Source organism: Tamandua tetradactyla, chromosome 5, assembly GCF_023851605.1.
Source record: "Tamandua tetradactyla isolate mTamTet1 chromosome 5, mTamTet1.pri, whole genome shotgun sequence".
Taxonomy (NCBI): Eukaryota; Metazoa; Chordata; class Mammalia; order Pilosa; family Myrmecophagidae; genus Tamandua; species Tamandua tetradactyla.
The window spans coordinates 154,664,495-154,690,005 of NC_135331.1; the positions used below are offsets into that span (position 1 = coordinate 154,664,495).

Genomic DNA, 25,511 nt, shown 5'->3' on the forward strand with positions numbered 1-25,511 from the left:
CATATAATGGAGTATTATTCAATCTGAAACATGCTACAACATGGATGAATCTCGAAACTATTTCATTGAGTGAAATAAGCAGACACAAAAAGACAAGAGTGTATGGTTTCACTTAAATAAAATATTTAGAATAAGCAAATTCATTCAGACAGAAAACAGATTAAGGATTATCAGGGGTCAGGGGAGAAAAAACAGCAAGTTACTGCTTAATGGATTCTGTTTGGGGTTATGAAAAAGTTTTAGAAATGGATGGTGGTGAAGGTAGCACATGATTATGAATGTAATACCACTGAAACATACACTTAACAGTTAAGATGGGAAACTCTGAGTTATATATATTGCCAGAGTAAAAATTATTAAATATATATATATCAGGATACAATTAATGTTCTTTTTGGTGGTGATTGCTGCCTTATAAAGAAGGAACTTAATGAAATTCCCTTGGCTAAAACCACTAAATAAATTCAATATCAGAGTAACAATAACTAACACATCAATTTTCCAACTTACTTCTGAGAGAGACCATCTATTCCTGTGGTCTAGAAGATGAATAAGTAGTACCCACAATTCTTTAATGCATGGACATGGGCAATGGTGACTCACTAATGCTTCAGAAGGCCTAACCTGCAGTAAAGAACCAATATGAGTTATTAATAAGAAAGTAGGCAAATTTTACATGCTAAATTTCTCCTCCAATACATAAAATTATTTATTTTTAAATGTGTCACTACTTTGTCTTTTAGAATAAATTTCAATTTTATAAGAAAAAGTACAGAATGAATTTTATTCTCAACCTAAAAATATATATACACCCCAGCAAACCATTTCTGTAAAGTGCTATAAGGTTAATATTTTTGGCTCTGAGGGCCACAAAGTCTCCTTCAAAAGTGTTCAACTCTGTCATCATAGAGCTATAACAGCATATACAAGAGGGAAACAAATAGACAGGGCTGTGTTCCAGTAAAGCCTGAGTGACAAAAAGCAGGTGGGAGGATGGATTTGGCCTGAGGCACAGAGTTTGGTGAATTTAATCTAATCCATCTACCACAATAAAAAAAATTCCAATGAAAAGATAAGAAAATAAATTTTAATTCACTATAAAAGAATAAAAGTTTTTTAAAAAAAGACTAAATATAAATATTAAAGATTTATAAAGATTAGTCAATTTCCAAATTACTTATAATTCTTTTAACAAAAATATCCTTGACAGTTCTCAATAATAGACAATATGCAACCTATTTGTAAATTTGGTTAGACTGCTGAAATTCATAATGTATTCAACATGTTCCATGTTACACAGACATTTCTAATATAACATATAGTAAAAAAAAAAAAACAAGATTTTATTTATCATATCTGGTCAATCTACTAATTAATCATAAACATTATTAAATTTAAAAGATGGTGATAATAAATGGTCAGAACACAATCTAAATCTAAATTTTAAAGCTGTAATTCCCAATTCCCTAAAAGCAGGGTTTATGTGCATAATCTAAAAAAAAGTGATAATACTCTACAAATTTCCATCTCTAAAAAATGACTATGTTCTGTAGCACTCACACTGACTCAGTTAAATTTCCTATGATTAATTACATAATTTCCCTGATGATTCTAGACCTTGTATGAAAACAAGACCAAAATTCCCTTTAAATTTGTCAGCTAGTGTATTAAGTACTCATTTATTTTATTATTATATAACAGCTGTACCATACATTACTAGAGGCCAGAGTTCTCTAATTTGAAGAGAAATTAAACTTCCAATCAAAACTGTAAACATCTTACTTTTATTTATTTATTTTTCGACAAAATGGAAAACACGGTCTAAAAAAAAAACTCTAAGAAACGAATTCCTGCCTGTTTAAATAAAAATTATTTTCCCATTTAGTTTCCAGATAATAGTAAATAAATATAAAATTAGGACCCTCAACAACTAAACCATCTTAAAGTCTTCCAGATTTTATCACATGCATTAAGAACTAACTACTGCCATTAAGCATCAAAAACAAACTCTTAAAGCATTACCTTGTCATACCTGTTGAGTGACAGGCTTATTAAATCATAAAGAAGATTTTCACAATGCTCTTCAAATAGACTGACATTGGTTAAAGTGTCACCTGCCAGATTCACAAACTGATGACCATATACAACTTGTTCTGAAAATGTAATAAAATAAATCCTACTTTAAAGTGCAGGAGATTTTACTAATTCAGAAGGTGAAAAGTAATAGCACCTTTAAATGAAATAAAAGTTAAATTTGAGGCCAATTCCTTTCTTATATGAGCATTGTTAAACATTACCTAAAAATGTTCCCAATCTTTCTAAATAGACCTCTCTTTTCTTAATGTGGCTATTTTAACAGTATCTAGCAACAACAGTTAAAAAAAAAAAAAGAGCACTAGAAAATATTCATTCATATTTCTAATCAACTAAGGCTTTAAAACATTACCCTTTAAACAAATACAAATAAACTGACCACATGCAGTTCTTTTATAATGTAAAATAGAGCAAACCAAAGTTATAGGTACAACATTTGTACCTATATCAGACTTAGTCCCCTTAAGTATTCCTCTAAGGAAATATGATTTGAAATACAGAGTTCATGTAATATAGGAAGCGATATAATGTGTGACCCTCTATGGTATGTGTATAGATAAATACAAGTGCATAGTAATGCACACATAGATACACACAAATGTACTGAGGCATTTATTGATACACTGAAAAGCAGGAGTGGAGTGATGGATGTCATTACTTTACAAACTAAATAACTAACAATTTACTTTATGACTAAATAATTAATATTTTCAGAATACTACTAGTTAAGGAAACCTACTGATGCCACTCAGCAAGACTAAGAATTAAATAAATAGGCAACACAAAATATAAAGGATTACCATCCCCATAATATATATGAACTCTTACTAATTAACTTCAAAACACCTCAACAGAAAAACTGCCAAAATATGTAAAGGTAAATAAGACAAATACAAATGGATAAAAAAGTTATGTAAAGATGCCCAACTTCACTGATATTTGGGAAATTGCAAAGTAAAAAGGAGACTTGATATCATCTTTCACTTATTAGGTGGCCAAAGACAAAAAAATAATTTCCACTACTGGCAAAGGTATGAGGCAAAATCAAATTCACAATGAGGGTATGCAAATTGGGTATATAAACTTACTGGACAGCAACAGTTCAGTGAGTGTATACTATATTAAAATCTGCAATGTGCCACTGTACTTCTAAGAATCTATTTTATGGAAAAACTTGTGCATATAATCAAAGCAGAAGGACATACACTGAACTATTACTTAGAGTATAAAAAGCAATGTGGGCAGGTGATGGTGGCACAGTGGCAGAGCTCTTGCCTGCCATGCCACAGACCTGAGTTAGATTCCCGGTGCCTGCCCATGCCAAAAAACAAAAAAGCAATGCATAAACATTCAAAACATTGAATATCTGATTTTTCTAAACGTACAAAAATAGATATGGCTAAGTAATATACAGTAAATTCATTACATGGAGCCCTTAAAATGAGTGAAGTAGGACTATAAATACAAATATTAACTGGTCCCTAAAAACTGTTAAATGGGCAGGCCACAGTGGCTTAGCAGGCAGAGTTCTCGTCTGCCATGCCAGAGACCTGGGTTCGCTTCCCAGTGCCTGTCCATGTAAAAGAAAAAAAACTGTTAAATGAAGGACCAAACAGAACAGTCTAATGATACCATTTCCAGTAAGAAACAAAAACAAAAATCCTACACACATACACACACACATACCAATATACAGAGAACAGGTATAGAAAAACAAATAGACCACTGTCCCTCCAATATTACCACCGGGAAAAGCAAGTAGGATTTTCACTTTTTACTTTGATTACTATTTGATTTTTTTTCCTGAACAATCGAAATGCACTTATGTTCATGTAATTTTAAAGAAATAATAAAACAAAATTGAGATTAAAAATGGACAAATCAAAAATCCATAAACTTACTCAATTTTTCACCAAGTATATGAAGAATTTCTAGCACCAGCCAGTGGATATCTAAGTAGAGATGTAATAAATGCCACGATGGTGGAAAGAGCTGTAAATGACATTATCAGCTGTGATTCAGAATTCTTAATACTTTTCTAGGTATTTTACAGCTTGTCAAAATGCTCCTCCTAAGCACAAGAACCAACAGACCTACCACTACTCGAAAATTCAGGGAAGGGTGCATGGGTAGTTCAGTGGTAGAATGCTCACCTTCCATGTGGGAGACCTGGGTTTGATTCCCAGACCATGCACCCACCCACCCCCCCCAAAAAACAGCTCCAGGAAAACTTCTGTCTTGCTCATTAGAGAATGGTTTCACTAGTGACCTTTGAAAGCAGGATATATTTTCATCTGCTGATTTACGATAGACTCATTCTGGGGCTCCTGAATAATCTTGTATAGTAAAGTTCCCTTCCAACCACGTTCTCATTCTACTAAAGCTGCAAGGCAGTGGAAGCATTTTTAAAAACATTTATTTTCATGATTTTGTTTGAAAATTAGGCAGAAATTTTTTTTTAAATATAACAAATCCCTTTAAATTATTTCAACAAATGAATTTTAGATTACCATGTACTAAAAACTTATATACTTCACTACAAACCCACAAAGTAGACACTATTGTCATCCCTATTAAAAATCTCAAGTTAGAAAACGTGAAGAAATTTACCTCTCAATCCATGCATTAATATTCATATTCAAGTCTATCTGATTTAAAACCAGCAGTTTTGACTACTGTGCTGTACAGGATTAATAATTATCTTTCCCTAGTCAACATTTACCATCACTATAAAAATAAATAAAACGACACGTTCCATTAAAATAACTAAGAAAAATAATGGAGAAGAGACTTGTCTTATCAAATATGTGAACAAAATATAACTCTACACTAATAAATATTGGCACAAGAAGAAATAATAAATAAGCAGCAAGAATATGGAAGAAAGAAAAGAACAAAAGGAAAAGGAAAGCAAAGAAGGAAGGAAGAGAGCAAGTAAGTATCTCAAACCAATAGGGAAACCAGAGGTCATCCAATAAGAGACAGGATTACTAACATATCCATTTCTAAGAAATGAAAGATTCTCCACTTCACAGCATATTAAAAAACAGGAACAAATTAAAAAGATAAATGTAAAAAATAAACAACAGCACAAAGAAGATAAAAGAGAAAACACTGACAAGTATAACTATGTAAAAAATCTAAATCATCTACTTGATTAAAGTCAGCTTAAATGATTAAAAAAAAAGATAAATAAAAGAAAATATTTGTAATGCATAATACTCAACAAATAATATCTCCAACAAAGAGTTTCTAAAAGTTAATAAGAAAAAGATGATGTTCAACTGAAAATACCAATTAAGGCAATATTTTACTTATATAAGACTGGTAAAATAAAGTATTGAAAGGTGCTTTCTATTTTGGGGTACTTTATTCTTTCTTTTTTAAAATAGTACTATAAGTTCCCCCTCTTTAAAAATTCATCTTTGGATCTTTAGATAAACTATTTTTTCAAGATTAGTCTACAGGGCCTATGAAAGGCAAAGTACAGTTTCAGGACCCTTGCGCACGCTGCTATATAATTTATTTTTATTTTCTTATATACTTGATGGATACTCAGAAAATAAAAAAAAAGCTCAAGTTATATAGACTAGAAAGAAGAAGGAAAGATATTCTTCACCCTACAATCTATCAATGAATCTTTTTCTATGGATTAATCTGTGAACTCAGATTACTTTTATTACTACATATCTGATTCCCCAAAATAACAGTTAAATGTTTTATTTTTTTGTGAAATATTACAGAAATAAATATCTAATTGTACCTTACATTTTGGCAAAAATATGTTCCTAAAAATTTTATTTAAATTACTGAAGTTGGACACAATGAAAGAGGTTGGGAGTGAAAGGAATCCCACAGTGAATTATCATAATTTGTCATTCATATAACTTCACATTGAGATAAAGAGAATTTATTAATATCTACAAACTTTGCCATACTAATAATGCAAATTTTTTAAAATCAAATTATCACGGGAAGGAAAAAAGGCACAGTTAAAGCAATTCTAATCACATTCCCAAAAGGCCTCAATGTCATCAGACAAATTGATGTGGTTTTAAAAGTATTTTTTAACAAGGTAATTTGTAATCTTTCTAGAAAATAACCTAGAGATATCCAATCCCTTGTCATTGAGGAAGATAACAGAAATGTTAGAAAATAAAGATTAATTATATTTACTTTGAAATGTTTAAACATTTATACTGTCACAATCTAGAATAATGACTAGCTAACATTAATTCAGTATATATACTATGTCTTAAGCACTTTCTGAATATTAATTTGTTAATCCTCCCAACAACTTAATGAAGTTATACCAATTATAAAGATTGGAGACTGAGGCACAGAGATGCTGCTTGCCCAAAGGCATACAATTAATAAAAGGAGGAGCAAGAAATTTCTACTCAGGCAGTCTGATTCAACTTAGGCAGAACTGTACTCTTGACAATATCCCTCATTTATGAATAAATATTTCTTGTGAGGAGTAAAGGTTGATAATTTTAAAATTAAACAGAAGAAGCCAAACCTTAATCTGGTTTTGATTTACAAATGCTCCTAGATTAATATTGGGAAGTTCAGATAGATGTCCAATATACAGAAGCAATCCATGAAGCTCATCAACCAATGATGAGGGAAGCTGAGCCTCCAACATCTCATAGGGATGCACAGGAACTTGACTCTCAGCATTCTGTACTTTCAGGTACCTAAAAAATGATTAGATACAATAAACAACAGAATCTGGATGAATATACACTTAGGATTCATGCAGTAATGAAAACACTCAGCTGACATCCTACCTGAAGATGAAAACTTTAACATAATGAAGAAATAGTACACATTGCTGCCTAATACTTTCTGCTTTGCAGTGAAGGACTGATATCTGCCCTGAAACCAAAATAGACAATGTTAATCTTAACTTTAAAAATTAAATCATGGATAGAGGCAAAAAAAACTTTGTAAGCAATAGCAGTATCAATTCTCTATTTGGTAACTTTTTCAACAAATTTCCATCTGGTCCCTACACCTACCACTCCACAAAAACAGCTCTTATTAAGGCCACCAATGAAACCAATGCTGCCCAATCTAATGGGCACTACTTGTCCTTGAGTAACTTGCCCTTTCAGTAATACTGGCTACATGTGGCTTTCTTGATACCACATACTGCAAGTCTTCTTTCTTCCTTGTTTGTTCTTACCACTGCTTTACTAGATCCAGTGCCTCAAAGCTACTACCGATATAGGGTCTCCTCAAGACTCAGTCCTCCTCTCTGTACATCTCTTCCCACACATACGATCTCACCAAATCTTTATTACTAAATGATAACGGCTTTAAAAGTTTAATCTATATTCCAGACCTCTCCTCTGCTCCCCAGATTTTGCATGTCTTGCCTGATATCTATACTTCGATTGTTCTGACGGTACAAATAATACAACTTTGATTTCTCCCAAAACCTGTTCACACTGCCCAAGTTTTCTCCAGCTCATAAACTGGTGCCACCATTCACCTATATGTAACCTCTTACCTAATTCATCAGAGTCCTATTACGCTTAGGCCTAAATTTTACCACAAAACCATCCATTTTCTTCAAGGAGACCAAATAATCTTTTGATTGAATTATTGCAAGAGTTCTAGACAGGTCTTTGTACTTGATCCTTTGCTACTCTATAATGTAAGTGCATAATTTCAATTCCTGTCACCTCCTGTCAAAAATTTATGAAAAGCTATCCACTGCATTTAGAATAAAGCCAAAATTCCCTTAATGACTTGTAAGGTACTGAACAGGCTAGTATTATTCCTGTCTCTCCCACCTCATCACATGCCATCTCCCCCTCACTTCAACATTTTCCTTAACAAAAGTTTTCTGAGTAGGTACTATGTGTAAAATACTGATAACCACCAAAGGGAAAATGAGTAAGAGACAATCAATAAACCAAAACAGAGAAAAGGTGATGAGAATTATAAGTAACAAATTCTTGTCCATATTAAAAATAAGGCAACACCCACCTCAAAATTAAATTCAAATGAGCAAACATTAGCTCCACTCTGGCAAAACCAACAGGAAAATAAGTATGAAGTTAACGTGCAAAGACCTACATATCGAACAGGGCAAGTCACCTACCAAAGCCTACCAAAGTCACATGGTCCCCAAGTTTCACAATTATCAGCCCATAAATGCAGTGCTCTTTTAATCGACCTACCACCATAAACTAGACAACCAGAAATGTATAAAACAGCAGTTTTCAAGTTTGGGATACAAGGCAATACAAGACTGCTGTCCCAGAAAGAAGATGAGCCCTACAGAGTACCAGCTTCCCACCTAGAGATAACTTCCAGTCTCCAGGACAGGGAGAGGAAACCCAAATAGAATCCAACTCACTGAGTTGAGGAGTTACGAGATCTGAATTTAAGGAGGTCATATAGCTAAATTTGCAGGGCAAAGGTATCAAAGAAGTGGGAAGCCACACAATGTAAGAGGTCCAGAAATGCGCAGAGGTTCCCTTTCAAGTCTTTGGGTGCTTACCAATCTGTGGAAGAATGAAAAAGCATACCAGGGGCAGGAAAAAAAAATTAGAAAACTTTTCCTTACAAAGCTACAAAAGCCAGAAGTCGTTCAAGTTTCCAAAAGCAAAATGAAAAAAAAAAAATACACCTCATTATACACTAGTCATAAGATAGAACCTTCAGAAACCTTACTAGGGCTAGCTTATCATTAAACTAAACACTGCTTTAAAATAGTCCCAGCAAAGTTTAAAAAAAAAAAAAAAAACTCAAAAGATCCAACGGATTACAGGAAACGCAACAGGGAGCTAGAACAAAAATCTATACTAACTAAAGAAATTCAAGAAAACCCAGGAAGCAGCAATGTAAAATCCACATGTTCACCACACAATTAAAATCAGACAACTTTATTTTCTCAAAAAAGAGAAAAACATATCACATAACCAGGAGAAAAATCAATCAATATGAATAAACCCAGAAATGACAGAGATGAAAGAATCAGCAGTCAGTGAAGTAAAAACAGCGGTTATAAATACATCCCTTATGTTCAAGATAGATGAAAACAAGCATTAGGAAAAAAATGGAAGCTATGGAAAAGATCCAAAGAGGATATCTAGAAACCAAAACACATGATGTTTAAAGGACAAATAACACTGGATGAAATTAACAACAGATCAGACATAACAGAGGGAAAAAAACCCAATAAATTTGAAAGCAAAGCATTAAAAACTATCCAGAATGCAGCAAAGAGATAATAATAAACAAAGTATCAATGATGTGGGAAAATATCAAACAGTCTCACAGGTGTATTACTGATGGTTCAGGGGAGAAATACAGAAAAATTATCTGAAGAAATTGTGTCCAAGAACTCCCTAAATTTCATGAAAAGTATAAGCCCACAGAGCCAAGCAAGTCAATAAACCCCAAACAAAAATAAACAAAAACAAAAACAAAAGACATCAAGGGACACCATAATCAAATCTGAAAGGCAGTGATAAACAGAAAAACATAAAATTCAGTAGTCAAAGAAAAGGCATGTTAACTATAGAGGAAAAAGAAGAGAATGACAACAGACTTTACAACACAAAATGTGCAAGTCAAAAGACAACAGAGAGACATTTCTAAAGACCTGAAAGGAAAAAAAAAAAAGTCAACCTAGAGATCTCCTTTACCCAGACAAAACTGAAGGTAAAACAAATACTTTTCAAACAATCAAATGCTGAGAGTTCACTGCAAGCAGAACCAAATAATGAAAGAAAAAAAAAAAAATCAAAGGAAGCTCTCTCTCCCAGCAAGAGGAAAATGATTAGGTGGTGGGATATTACAGCCTGGAACAGTCTATACTTACCTTAAAGGACACCTGGATGTCTAGACTTATCTTCTGGTTGAAGACAAAAATTCACGATGTACATTTAATATTCAAACTCCCACTGCAACATTCAAAGACTGTTTATTGATGGCTTTCACCTGGCACAATTGGTTAGACAGCCTTTATTTGGCGACATGACCAGTGGGGTCAAAAATAAAACCCTGCTCATGAACTCTCCTAAAGTCAAGATTCAATGCACAGCAGGGAGGTGTAGAATTTAGTTACTTCTCTACAGCAGCTACTAAGTAGTCAGGAACTGTTTAGAACAACTATTTGGGGACATCTGTGACCAGACATACATCGTAACACCAGTATGGAACAGGTGAAAGGGCCAAAATCACAGCACAGAGTTGTGCAGAGGCTGGTGACCCTTCCCTACTGGTACAGCAGGCTGTTTTGGAGACAATTCCCTTTGGGAAAAAGGAGAAGTCTCTACTAGGAGCAAGAGAAGGCAGTGCAACTCCAACTGCAGTTTTAATGAAGAAATATGGGCTGTTGAATACAAGCTCCAAACACAGAAAATCTCAGAGCAAGTTGGAACGGAACCTCCCAACAGAGGAGGCAGGGCTGATAGGAAAAAAAAGAGGCTTTTGGAGTCGGCCAAACTCAGAATATTGGAAAAGGGCCATGCCCCAAGAAAAAGGGCACATAAAGCTGGACATCAACTCTGGTTTTTTAACTGCCAAACCCTGGGATTGGGGGCTGGATCCAAACAAGGATTTTTTTTTTTTTTTAACTCTTTTAAGTCGCTCATTAGAGAAAGCCTCAGGCATTTTCAATTGCCAGCATTAACCAGGCAAGGTCAGAGTTAAGGCAGGTCTGAGAGAGAAAGCAACTAGTCAAGTGAAGGAGATAATTCCCTAAAAGGTGTATCTTCCCCAAGAAAAGAGGGGATGGTCCAGCTCAAGTGGGGACTTCATCCAGAGAATTCAGACCCCAGGGGCTGGAAAACAGAAACAGCTTAAGCATGCCTTCTACCTTAGCCTCTGTCTCAATCATGCCCCTGGCAGGGATAAAAACTGGTAGAATTAAAGCACTACATCACTTTATACCCACGGAGAGCTGCAGGCTGACAAGCATCACCTGCTGGACAGGATAGGAAAAGCAGAGTCTAGAGATTTCACAGTCTGATCACCTGCTCGGTCTCATCCTCAGGGAAGCTTGATACTGATTACTACCCTTCCTCTGAAATCTTGGCCTGTGTGGTCTGGGAAATTCTGATTGCGGTTGATCATATGTAGGAGACGTTCCTCAAAAAAAAAAAAGATACACCATATATAGGCAGGGCAAGAACCAGAAAAACAAGAGTTGAAACATTCTGATCAGTTAAACAGAAGCTATGTTAGAGGTCTAGATTAAGTTGAACTGAATGCCAAAGAACAGATAGAGAACAAAGCCAACCAACAAAAAAACCTGAGGTAAAAGTGAAAACGATCTCTAGAATTAACTAATCAAGAAAATCAGATGTCTGGACATCAGTAAAAAATCACGAGTCTTACTAAGAAAAATGAAGACATGGCCCAAAGGAACAAACCAATACTTCAAATGAGATACAGGAGTTCAAACAACTAATTAAAGACAAATCAAGTTAAACGAAGATAGGGCAAAAGAGACCAAGGACATTTTGCCCCTATGAAACTTATTCCTGCAAAGGATGGCTAAGCCTACTTAAAATTAGACCTAAGAGTAACCCCCAAGAATCTCTTTTGTTACTCAGATATGGTCTCTCTTTAAGCCAGCCCAGCAGGTGAACTCACAGTCCCCCCACCCCCACAGGGGACCCAGGAGTGTAAATTGCCTTGGCAACGTGGGACAGAACTCCCAGGATGATCCAGGATCTGGCATCATGGGACTGAGAAAGCCTTCTTGACCAAAATGGAGAAGAGAGAAATGAGACAAAACAAAGTTTCATTGGCTGAGAGGTTTCAAACAGAGTCGGGAGGTTATCCTGATGCATTATATAGATATCTCTTTCTAGTTTATGGTGTACTGGAGTGGCTGGAGGGAAGTATCTGAAACTGTTGAGCTGTGTTCCAGTAGCCTTGATTCTTGAAGATGATTATATAACTATACAGCTTTTACAGGGTGACTGTGTAGATTATGAAACCCTTGTGTCTGATGCTCCTTTTATTCAGAGTATGGACAGATGAGTAAAAAAAAAAAATGGATAAAAATAAATAAATAATGGGGGATAAGTGGTAAAATAAATAGTGTAGATTAAAATACTAGTACTCAATGAGAGGGAGGGGTAAGAGGTAAGGGGTGTAGGAGTTTTCTTCTTTCTTTCCTGGAGTGATGCAGATGTTCAAAAAATGATCATGATGATGAATATACAACTATGTGATGATACTGTGAGGCACTGATTGTACACCATGTATGGACCATATGTATGTGAAGACTTGTAAATAAAAATATTAAAAAGAGAAGAAGGTCATAAAGAAGGCACTGGGCAACAGAAAATAACTCGAAAGCTTGGAAAAACAAATGGCAGAACTTATTGGAATGAAAGGCACAGAAGAGATGAAAAATACAATGGAGTCTTACAACAGCAGATTTGAAGACGCAGAGGAAAAGGATTAGTGGGACATGTGTGCCAGAGATGTACCTGGACCTGGCATCATGAGACTGAGAAAGTCTTCTTAACCAAAAAGGGGAAGAGAAATGAAACAAAGTTTCAATGGCTGAGATTTTTCAAATAGAGTTGAAAGGTCATTTTGGAGGTTATTCTTATACATTATATTAATATCCGTTTTTAATTTTCTTGTGTATTTAGTGTAGCTAGAAGGAAACTCCTAAAATGTCCAAAACTGTTGAACTGTAATCCAGTAGCCTGATTGTAGATGACTGTAAAACTATGTAGCTTTTACAGTGTGATCGTGTGACTGTGAAAAAACTCTGTAATTGACACTTCCTTTATCCAGTGTAGAGACAACAAATAACTAAGAAAAAAAAGACAAAAAATAAATAAATAATAGGGGGATAAGGGGTGTGGGATATTTTGGGTGTTCTTTTTTATTTTTATTTTTTTTATTTTTTGGAGTAATGAAAATGTTCAAAAATTGTGGTGATGAATGCACAACTATATGATGATACTGTGAACCACTGGCACTGGTCACATACTTTGGATGATTATATGGTATGTAACTATATCTCAATAAAGTTGCATTAAAAAAATAAAGACTCAATGCACAAATCTTAGTTATTCAAATTGGAGATAAAGAATATCCTTTGTAAATCAGTAGGACCCTGGGCAGTTTCTGCCTGGATGTTGCTAAGCTTCCCAATGCTTATATGCACTTTCTTTTTGTTCCTGTATCATATATTTTGACTTCAAGTAAAATCTTTATGTGAGAATGCCCTCTGGAGTCTTGTTAGTATTTTCAACTAACCATATTTGTATGTCACTATATATCCAAGTGATATTATATATATCAAATGGAAAGTTAATTCAACACAAAGAAATAAACACCAGAAATGATATGTCTGAAGTAAACGTTTCTCTCATTTTTAATATCTTTAAAAGTACAGTACACGACATAAATATTTAAAACTTATTGTTGTGTTTAGAGTATATATATAGAAGTACAATATATGGCAATAGTGGCTCAAAGAAGAGAAGACAGATATTCAAAGAATACTGTTGTAAAGTATTTACATATAAAGAGGCATAATATTTGCAGTAGATTATGAAAAATTACAGTTGCATATCATGAACCCTTGAGTGATGATTAAAAGAAAATCAGTAAATAATAAGTACAGCCAATAAAGCCAAAAGTGGAGTTAAACGAGAATCATTTTAAATAATAGATGTATAAAAGACAGGAAAAGATATGATTAAAAAAAGAACAGATGGTATAAATATACAAATAGCAAGAGAGCATATTTAAATCCAACCATATCAATATCAATAAGTATAAACAAATACCCCAATTAAAAGGCATAGTGGTTTTAAAAATATCAAGAACCAATTACAAATTTAAATAAAACACACACATAGTTAAAAAGAAAAATAATTGAGAAAAAAGACAGTATCTTCAAAATACTAATCAAAAGAAAGTGGGAGTGGTTATATTAATATCAGATAGCACAAACTTCAGAAGAAAGAATATTTCCAGATTTATACAGTTATTTCATAATGATAAAGGGATCAATTCCTCCAAACGGCCTAAGCCCAGCCTACCCTGATCAAGATACAGAAGTGAGATGCTTCAGTGCTCCACTCCTCCACAAAATAATTGAACAAACATCAAAACAGGCAGAAACATCTTTCTAAAAGCTCCAGAGAACAGTTAATGGACTACCTACAGTTAACAGGGCAAGTGGCAATCAAAAAAAAAAAGGCTACTGTGGGGTGCAAGGGTAGTTCAGTGGTAGAATCCTCACTGCCATGAGGGAAACCTGGATTTGATTCCTGGCCCATGCACTTCTCAAAAAACCAAAAAAAGCAAAACAAACAAAAATTCAACAATGGTGCTACAATAACAGGATACTCACATGGAAAAATAATGAAATGTGACCCCAACATACAGCATACAATACAGCATACAAAAGGAAAAAGAAAGAAAGAAAAGAAAAAAGCTACTAAAAAGCGATAGGATCTCATGGTACCTTTGCTGGCCTTTCCCACCCAAAACTGGGCCAACCAAGAACTCTATGTCTAGCAGAACTGTTTTTCAAAAGTAAGAGAGACAATATATATACACTGGAATATTATTCAGCCATAAAAAGAAATGACGTTCTGATACACACAGATGAACTTTAAAAACATTATGCTAAGTTTAATAAGCCAGACACAAAAGAACACATGCAGTATGATTCCACTTACATTAAATCTCTAGAACAAGCAAATTCATAGAGACAGTAAGTAGATTAGAGGTTGTAAGGGATAGGTGGCAGTGGGGAATTAGCAATTTCTGCTTTATGGAGTTCTGTTTGGGGTGATGGAAAAGTTTTGGTAAAAGATGGTGGCAACTGTGGCCTAATATTGTGAATGTAATTATTGCCATTGAACTGAACCTCAAAAATGGTCAAAATGACAAATTCTGTTATTTTTATGTTACCACAATAAAAATATAATTTAAAAATGTCCTTACTCTTCCAAAAACACTATGTAAGAAGGCAAGCCACAGATGGGGAGAAAAATGGAACAAAACATATATTCAATAAAGGACTTATATGCAGACCCTATATCGAACTTTTACAACTCCATAATAAGAAGACAACCCAAGTTAAAAGATGGCATAGTATTTCAGTAGATATCAGCAAAGAAGACAGATGGATGATCAACACTGATTAGTCATCAGCGAAATGCAAATTAAACCACAGTGAGATATCACTACACAGCACTACACTGGCCAAAAGCACAATGACTGATAATACCAAGTGTTAAAGATGATAAAACTCTCAAATACTATTGCTGCTAAGATTAGTAAATAGTTCAACCCTTTGAAAAACATTTTGGCAGTTTCTTATACAGTTAAATATACCCTAGCCAGAAACTTTACTAGTAGATATTTACCTAAGAGAAATGAAAACACATGTCCACAACAAAAACTTGTACTCCAATGTACAAAGCAGCTTTATTCATAACAGCCAAAACTGGAAAGAATCCAAATGTCCTCTATTTAATGGATTAATAAAAACGAATGAACTACTGATACACACAAAATGTAGATGAATCTGAAAAATAGTTTTCTAAGTGAATGATGCAAGACCCAAAAGACCATGTGATTCCATTATATGAAATTCTAGAAAAGGTCAAACTACAGTACTATTAGAACATCTGCTGATAGGAGCCAGGGGAGGGGGCAGAGGGTCAGGAGTGCACCAAGTGCAAGGGGGGCATGAAAAAACTTTTAAAATGATGGAAATGTTCTATATCACAACTGTGATGGTGTTTATATAACTATGTACATTTTTAACTTGGTCAATTCTGTTGTATTTAAATTGTACCTCAATACAGCTCACTTAAGTACAAATTAAAAAAAACTATCAGGTCATATTACCTAATTAAATTACTGTATTTGACTACTTCTCTTAAAGTATAAATAAAGAACAAAGAAAATGACTTCTAATCTGAGTAAATACAACCCACAAGTTGTATATACAATGTAAATATTGTATTTCTTACATCTTGAATTAATTATATATATATATCTAATGAAGTTTTCTTATATAAATCGTCATTGGACCAGAGTCCAGAAAAAGATTAATTCATTATACAATCAAACAGTTTTGGACAAGAAAGTCAAGATGAAAAGGAAAATCTCTAACAAATGGTGCCAAGCCAACTAGAAAGCCGTAAGAAAAAAATAAACCTCAACCCATGCCTCATGCTATGCACAAAAATTAATTCATGATAGATCATATACTTGAACACAAAAGCTAAAACTATGAAGCTCTCTTCTAGGTAGAATATCTTCAAGAACTCTGGGGTTAGCCAAGACTTTTTAAGATACCAAAAGAACTAATGATGAAAAAGAAAACGATAAACTGGAATTTAGTAGACTTCCAGTCATCAAAAGATAGCACTAAAACAGAAATAAGGTAGGCAGAGATTGGAAAAACATATTCACAATACACATCTAAGAAAATATTTATATAATGAATATATAAGGAACATCTACAGTTCAATAATAAAAAAGACAAATAATCCACCTTAAAAAATGGGCAAAAGACTTCAACACATACATCGCAAAACAGTATAAACAAACGACTACTAAACTTATGAAAAGATTTCATAGAAATCCAAAATAAAGCCACAATAAGGATCAGTTGTGTTTCTATACACTAGCAAATCTGGTGAAATGTCAACTTTTGGGAATTCATTCACAATAGCTCCTAAAAGAATAAAATAAAATAAATTTAACAAAGGAGGTGAAAGGACTTGTGCACTAAAAACTAAAAGCACTCCTGAGAAATTAAAGACCTAACTAAATGTCAAGAATCCCATATTCATAGATAGAACATTTAGTATTATTATACTACCTAAAGCAATCTACAGTTGAACACGATACCTATCAAAATCCCAGCAGTCTTTTTGCAGAAATGGAAAAGCTGATCCTCAAATTAACATGTAATCATAAGAGGCCCCAAATAGCCAAAATCAATATTGCAAAAGAAAATCAAAAGTTCTCATAGTTTCATATTTCAAAACTTAGTAGAAAGCCACAGTAATCAGAACAGAGTGAAATGTGCATAGATTTGAGCATTCAAACAGAATTGAGCATTCAAAAATAAACCATATCTATAGCTGTGCAGGTTTGAAAGGATTTATACACCCTAGAAAAGCCATGTTTTAATCCTAATCAATCTTATGGGAGCAATGGTTTCTTCTAATCCCTATTCAGTACTATAGTTTGAACACTTGATTAGGTTATCTCCACAGAGATGTGGCTCTATCAATTGTGGGTATTAAACTTGATTAGATGGAGACGTTTCTCCATCCATTCTATGTGAGTACTGATTAGTTTACTGGGATCCTATAAAAGAGGAGACATTTTTGGAGAGAATGCCTTTTGAGAAAGATGAAAAAGTCACAGTAGAGCCGAGCAGAGCTATGAGGCTGAGAGAACAACAGAGTCCACCAGCCAGCAACCTTTGGAGATTCTGAGAGAGCAGAGAAAGACAACAGAACGACGAGAGCCAAGAAGGAGAGTCTACCAACCAGCAACCTTTTGAGAGGAGGAGATTGCCCTTGGGGGGGCTTCATGAAGCAACACTTCGAGAGAGGAAGCTAGCAGAGGATGCCGTGTTCGCCATGTGCCTTTCCACAGGAGAGAGAAACCCTGAACTTCATTGAACTTCTTGAATCAAGGTATGTTCCCCTGGATGCCTTATATTGGACATTTCCATAAACTTGCTCTAAGGATATTTTCATGGCCTTAGAACTGTAAACCTGTAATTTATTAAATTCCCCCTTTTAAAAAGCCATTTCATTTCTGGTATATTATATTCTGGCTAGCAAACTAGAGCAATAGTCAACTGATTTTTTTTTTTTTAGTGTGGAAAAAATTTATTAGTCTGTACAAGTTGGTTTTGATAAACTATTAGTCACCTGTTACAGTAAATGATCAAGATTTTCATTGCAACAGTATTTTTCCACACATATCAGAATCTGGAAGCAATATGTCTTTCTCAAACTGTCACTCAGTGTTTCTATCCCACCCCTCAAAATACAGAAATAGGTTTTTAATAGTAACTAGCCATTTAGAAAGTCATAAGATACAGGTCTTCATAAACATTAAGTAAGCTACAATTAAGGTACTTGGATGAACACTACCAACATTTATGAAAAAAAGTGTCAGATTGCAAAGTGGTAAGAACTATATGGTTACAATAAACACACTATTCATATTATTGTGAAACCAAGGTGGGAGGAATCTTATTGCCATTCTGTCAAACACTGCATAAACGCCAACAGGCTGTGCAAAGAGGCCACTCATCCTATGTACCTACCACAGAATTAAAAACTCCAGGTAAGCAACCGAGTCACTCAATGAAATAAATTAAAAAGTAAGACAAAACTGCTTTAACATATCAATGCTGGTTTAGAAGAATAATCAAAACAAAAAGAGATTTAATTATAAGTGGCCTGGGCTACATTCTTTAATGAGAATTTTGCATAGTATTAGAGAATCTGCCAGTGTACTTTCTAGAAAAGCTGTGGAATCAAGCTCTTTGTTATTTCTGAAGTTATACATCAGTTTGATAATATATGTACACCTCCCACTATTTCCAGGATCTCTATGTACCAAGTAATTCAGTAAATTTATAAGAGGATGTTAGCAAAGTGGAGACCAAAAGCAGACCTTGTATCAACATATACTAGATGGATTGTTTTAATTACATGATAAATGAAATTCATAAAATCAAATGTACTCATAAAGGTATACCAATTTTATGTTACATCATAAACTGTAGACTTCAAATTGTACATGCTTACCATAACATTTTACCTGGGAAAGCCAGTGAGTGGGATTTCTTGCAAATATTTACTGCCATGATATAAAACAAATATGTGCAAATTGCAAGGTCCCTAAAAGAGGAGTTAGAGTTTATATACAGAAAGATGTCACTATCCAATCAAATATGCAAGAGATGGAATTTCCCAGAGTTTATAACAGAACAAGAACCACCATAGGCGCCTCCTCCTTGGCCTTCTTCCCTGTGAAGACAGTTTTACTCTTTTATTCTGGTTCTCACTTTCTCATAGTCCAGGGGTCTGAATGATCTTTTCAACAGGTTCCTCAAAGCACATTGGATACCATCACAGTTTTTGTATCTGCCTCTGTGAATAACACGAAATGCATTCATGCAAATTTCAGGCCTTCATTTCTATGAACTTCACAATTTTCCCTATCAATTTTATTTCCAACTAGCAAATTTACTATGTCATTTCTTGTGCAGTATGTTTCCAAGTCATTTAACCAATTATCCTGTCTAAGAAAAGTATCTCTTCTTGTGGCACTATGAACTAATATAACACCGTGTACACCTCTATAATGTGGGGATTAATGTTCTAAACTGGCTCCTAACCAGCAGTATTCCACATTGCAAATTTAGCCTTATTTCCATGCACTGAAACTGTTTTCACCTTATAGTCAACACCTTTTGTTGCTGCAAGTTCTGAATCAAAAGCATCATCTGTGAACCTCAAGAGCACGCAAGACCTGCCCACCCCACTCTCACCAATGATGAGGATCTTAAGTGTGACCAGCACGTCGAGCCCAGGTCCAAGCCCAGCTGGCTGCCGCGGTCCGGCTCTCAACCTCGACCTGGGAAAGCTGCCGCGCCCACACACCGCACCCACACACCGCACCACATTGCCACCTTTAGTTAACTGATTTTTGACAAAGGTGCCACATACATAAAATGAAGAAAGAACAGTTTCTTCTGGGAACTTCTTCCAGATCCAGGAAAACTGGATACCCACTTTCAAAAGAGTGAAGTTGGATCCATCCGTCATACCATTTACAAAATTTAACTCTAAATGGATCAAGGGCCTAAAACATAAGCATTAAATTTAGCTGTACTGTAAATTTAAAATTATTTCAAAATAGAAAGTCAAAATTAAAAAACAAAAACCAAGACCTCTCTGCAATCATGTCTGAACACAGAAACAAGGCACTATGCCATCACACACACACACACACAGACACACAAACATATCCTTCTTCTAGCTAATGTGACTACTGCCGCTTTACTAATGAGAACCCTAGTCTTGCATTATTCATTCCACCCTCTAGATAAAAACTAAAATTCACAATCATCAAATTGTCCATGTTTCCTAACAGCATCAAACCCAGGATAAAGCTCTAGCCTTCTTAAACCCTCCCCACAAATCAACCAGCACAAACTCAAACCCTGTAAAAGTTCCTCCCTAGCCCTTTTACTGAGAGGCCCCAACTGTTTCTCACGTGTCTTTCCCCCTTGCTTCAGTAAGCCAATAAATCTTCATTTGGCCTAAGTGTGTCCAGGTGGTATCTGATTGCTGGGCATCACTAAATACAGATTTTGGGCTAAACACTTAACGTGCATTATGTCAATTAATCCTTATAAGCACTCAATGAGTAAGAACTGGTACTTGGCGTGAGACCCACAATTAGCAAATGACAGAGGTACTACAAAGCCTCAATTACTACACTGAACCAAAATTGCAGGAATGCAGCAGCAGCCAGCCTACACCAAAACACAGCACCTTTCGATTCTCTTCACTACTTTAAGTATACCAATCCCCCAAAACCAGTAATCCATTAAATGCCAGGAAGACAAACAAACAAACAGAAAGCAAAAAGAAAGATCAAGAAGACAGCTTGAGGTCAGGTACATTCTATTTCTCCTATAAATGCTCCATCCCACTCCACAGCCTCAAAGAAAGTAGTAATCCACTTTGGATAAGTTTAGCCTTAAATGAGCTTTATCCTAAGACTTACAGATTTGGAAAAATACTTTAAATCATAGTCACAACAACATTTAAATATCATACTTTTAATGAACACTCTACACACTGAATTCCTGAACCTCTGACCTAGCTATTTTTTGCTATTAGCAAAATTCCAATTACACTGGCAGTGACAATTTATTAACGGAGCAGTATTCCTTTTGTTATTAAACACTCGTTAAACTTACCAAAATCACAGTTGGCCTGTAGTAAGGTTTCCAAATTGTATAGTTGTTGCCTAATTTTAAAAACGCAAGGTGAGAGTTAATTTAGAAAAATTTAAAGCATGTAACAATTACATGGGTAATATTTCCAAATTTGACACTGACAGCTTTGCTTCAGTGTCTCTCATTTGTGGATGATGTTTAATATTTAGTGAATGCTTACTGACAGGTCAGCTTCTCTGAAAAGAGAAGATAAAATACGCCTTTGTCAGACTTTACAAAAATCTATTAAAATCTACATATATCTCAGGAATTACTTTCAAGCATCACAGATTTTACTATAAATGAGATACTGTTTCTATCTTCAAGTTCAAAATACTTATATAAAACCTCCTAGGTTAACAGTAATACAATGAAATAAATTATATCATCATACAATAATATAGTAGGAATTCAGAAAAGGACTAAAATAAAATGGTCTAGATTTATTAAGGAAAGCTATATTTATGATTTTCCAGCCTAGGTGCCGTATAGATTGACCAATATTCATATTCAATGTCCTGGATAAAGACTTACTTATTCTTTACTAGATACCAGCCTATTCTCTCACTAACTTAGAAGTTATGGCATGGTACAGACACAGTGAGGTCTCTTCACAAAGTCTCATGGGATGGGATGGGAGGAGAAATCATTCCACCTTTCCATTTTCATTTAAATATACCACATACATATATATTCTTCATGTGCTTTTGGATAATAATTTGTCGTCAACATTGACTCCACTTCAAAATATCATCTAAAAATCTGAACATGAACTGGGTTTTAAATATTAACAGAATTATTTTTACTTTTGTTAACTGTGATGAAATAGTGTTTATGTAAAAAAAAAGTTCGTATTTTTAAGAAACGCATACTAAAGTATTATACAAAGTATGATACAACGCTTCAAATTTGCTTAAAAATACTTAAATCAAAAGAAGAGAAGGAGGAAAAGACATAGGAAATGTAATAAAACCTTTATAAATGTTTATTATAACAGAGATGGGTATGTATATGGAAGTTCATTAAACTATTCTACTTATTGTATATTTGAAATTTTTCATTAAAATTTTTGCTAAATATATTCAAATAGAGAATTAATCATATTCCTATTACACAGTTTGAAAGATACATTTAGAAAGTTTGAGCTCATTCTCTAAAGACGGTGAAAGACTATGGCTATTAAGGAGCAAAAGTATTTTACTCTTCTTCCAAAATTACAACAGTATTCAAAGACTTAAATATTTGCCTTCAATACATGATGTCAAATATACATTGACAGATTTGAAAACCACTAAAAAAGAAACTCATTAAAACTATTACTTCATCAACTTGTGTAATTATTATTACAGGTCATTAATAAGGTGAACAACAAATGCAACTCTACTGGTGCTTTAATAATTTCAGTATTAAAAACCACCTAGCAACTTAGGTTATAAAATCAACTATTATCTACATTCAGGTAGTTTTGAAAAAAGAAAAAACATACCTGAATAAATTAAAGAGGTCTCTTGATGAATTCACTAATGCAGTTTCCGTAACCCACTGAATGCCAAATATTTCCACTACATCCTCTTCAAAATTAATTGGCAAAGGATCAAGATTCAAAATTAATCTGAAATGAAAATTCTGATTGAAGTTCCATAAAAAGTATACTAAATACCATAGTATAGCATGTCTTTTTGACATTAAATGAATCCATGTTATATATAACCAGCAATGATGTTACAAAGTCAGGAATATGTAAGGCTTTGGTACCTTACAGATTCAGGTTTATTATAGCTAGACTATTTTAAAAATTCAGTAGTACACAGTGATTAAAAAGTATAACTAAAGAGTAATAACTGAGAGAATAATTTTAAAAGGAGCCTAGAGAACATATTTTTGCCTGTCTTCATTAGTGGGAATTTCATCGTTGTTGTAGAATTTCATTCTTTGAAAGGACAAAACTGATTTTTAAAAAAATAGGCAAATATTATTCTGAGCCATGCCTAGTGAATAGCACAATCAAGTTAGGTAATCTCTTTTAGGGTCTCAAATAATACAACTATAAAATCAACAAAAATGGTTTCCTTTCTGAGTGAAATTGATCAAATATTCAAGAACACTCAAAATACTTCAACAGTTTTACGTGTGTATATCTACCAAATGCAATGAAAAACAACATTTCTGTGAACCAGACCATTTATTAGAAAGTTTAAAATAACTACACCTGTATGACTTATATATATATATTTAGAGAGAGAGAGAGATAAAGTTAGAAAGAATTAGGGCAACAAAAAATGTGTGTGGGTTACTTAAAAACTACTGAGAAGCCTTAGAATATGATCTCATTCTTTAAAAGGAAATTCCATTTTAAAAAGCCCAGGCACTTCAGAATATATTTTAAGTAAAAGGAAATTAGTGCCCAGTTCCTTAGCCCAAATGAGGTAGCACCAAATGTGAGGTTGCGATGAGATATCAGTTACAAAGGAAACTCTTAAAATGTAAAATACTTTTAGGTATGCTCTAACTAGAAAACCAGTCATAAAACTAATTATAGTCTGCACCCGTGTGATATATTTAGCTGATTTACAAAACACGTCTTGATGAAAATTAAAGTTTAATTATCTGATATCACAACTAAGTATTTCCTAACAAACTGATTCATAATCCGATGAAAGAAAGCCTCTGTTCACCTACCGCTTAAGAGCTCCGCTGGAAAGGTAGGACTCTCCAGAAAAACTTCTTCCTTCTCTGTTGTCAAAATCGCAAGAAAAGCAAGGGGGTTTGCACCATTCTCTCCCCAGTTCCAACTCCAAGCTGTCCGTCAGGAACGATGACGTAGGGGTACAGCTATCCATTATTTACTTCATGTCCTGAAATGTTTGAGGTTTAATGTGATTTTCATTAGGGGCTCCAAAGAGAAGTTTTTAAGAGATTGGTAGAGGTGGGGCGGGCCAAGAAGTTGGGAGTTACTTCAGAAAGGTCCCAAAGAAGTTAAGAATCTTGAAAAGCAACTGCGAAAACGTGCCCTCCGGCGCAACAGAAAAAATCGCCACGACCCCCGGGGGTAGCCAAGTCCTCGGCAAGCTTCCTGCCCGCCCCCACCTCTCCGAGATCAAGGCTGTCGGGACCGAAGACAAAATACACCTCCACCGGCTCTGGTAGGGACTTAAAATCTATCCTTCCAGGTCAGACCCTGCAGCCCGAGACTGAGTGAAGAGGGAAGAAAGGGTTGCAGGACAGACTCAACTCTCCATCCTACCTCGAACTGCGCCCTGGCCTACGTTCCGGAAAACAGCACCGAGCGTCTCCCAGGCGCACAGAGCGCTCCCTCGCAGGCTCGAAACAGGGAAAAGCACGGCAGTGCCGGGTGCCAACGCTCCACCCTTCCCCGAATCCCTGGACTAGTCCCGCCAAGAGGGAAGCCGTGCGCCGCGCACGGCGGCAGCCGAGCTCCCAGGGGCGACTCCTGCCCACGACGCATGTCCTACCTGGCCACACTTCCAGGCTCCAGGATCTGCCCCCCGCCAGGCCCGACCACAGTCCCGGAATCTTTGGAATCCCAACCCGGAACACGCGAAATTCCCGCCGCGGCGCGCGCGCGCTCAAGGGAGGCGGGTCCCCGGCGGAGCCCGCCCTCCTGGCTGGTGGCCTTCTCGCGAGGTCTGCGCGGGAACCGCCGACCTATCACGAGTTCTCGCGAGAGTCTGGCGGCCGGAGCCTGGGTAGCGCGTTACGCTTTTGTTTTGTACTGCTGATTGGCGCGTGGGGTTTGTAGGTGGGCGGGGCCTAGCTGGCGAACCAAACTGATTCAAAGACCCTGGTGGTGGAATCTAGCGGGTCTACCGGAGTGGGATCTAGGGGGTCAGCGGGAGGATCTTCGGACGCGGCCCCAGGAGGACTTTTTCACACGTGGAAGGCGCGCAGGCTTTTCTTCCTGCCCTAGTGCCGACATTTCATTTGCTGTGATAACGGTGTCTTTTGCTAATGGATTGTGAGCCAGGCGAGTGCAAAATTGTGGCTAGTCCAGTGTTCGGAAACACTGACTAGGTCAGGTGACTTGCTTTCGATATAAAATGTTCCCTTTCTTTGCGACATCTCTGCACAAACAAGTTTAGGTTTAGCACGCTTTTGTAAAATGATAACCCATTACCAATTTTTTCTTATCTTTCTAAGTGGCTTTAAAATCTACCCGGGAGACTGTTCAATCTAAGCCAACGATAACCCATTTCAGTATATCTCCACCTTGAATTCAAGAAAAACAATAATTTCTCAATCAAATCTCCTGCTGTAATTTGAATATTTGCTAATGCCCGTTTCTCCACAGTAGAGTTTCTCCCGCGTTCAGTTCCTGCATAGCTAACCAATCATAGCTCTTTCTTCTGTTAAAACCAAATACCACATATTTTCTGACAAATAGGCT

At 35.4% G+C, this 25,511-nt stretch overlaps 1 protein-coding gene and 1 pseudogene across 5 annotated transcripts in view; both read right to left on the bottom strand.

The window, feature by feature from the left end:
• Positions 1-24,701, bottom strand: part of MMS22L (MMS22 like, DNA repair protein) — a 160,577-nt gene extending 135,876 nt beyond the window's left edge. For 3 of the 5 annotated variants that reach the window (XM_077162451.1, XM_077162452.1, XM_077162449.1), the window contains exons 1-9: positions 24,580-24,701; positions 23,786-23,961; positions 22,593-22,718; positions 21,089-21,138; positions 6,888-6,975; positions 6,617-6,794; positions 3,996-4,086; positions 2,023-2,153; positions 511-624 (exon numbers count right to left, since the gene is read on the bottom strand). In XM_077162451.1, coding sequence (XP_077018566.1) covers positions 511-624; positions 2,023-2,153; positions 3,996-4,086; positions 6,617-6,794; positions 6,888-6,975; positions 21,089-21,138; positions 22,593-22,718; positions 23,786-23,946 — 939 coding nt within the window. In that variant the 5' untranslated portion in view covers positions 23,947-23,961; positions 24,580-24,701. Of the gene's footprint in view, positions 1-510; positions 625-2,022; positions 2,154-3,995; positions 4,087-6,616; positions 6,795-6,887; positions 6,976-9,937; positions 13,497-21,088; positions 21,139-22,592; positions 22,719-23,785; positions 23,962-24,350; positions 24,450-24,579 lie in introns of those variants that run through there. The other 2 variants (XM_077162450.1, XM_077162453.1) reach the window with 2 other exon arrangements.
• Positions 13,643-21,079, bottom strand: LOC143684982 (ras-related protein Rab-18 pseudogene; annotated as a pseudogene).
• Positions 24,702-25,511: the final 810 nt, after the last annotated feature.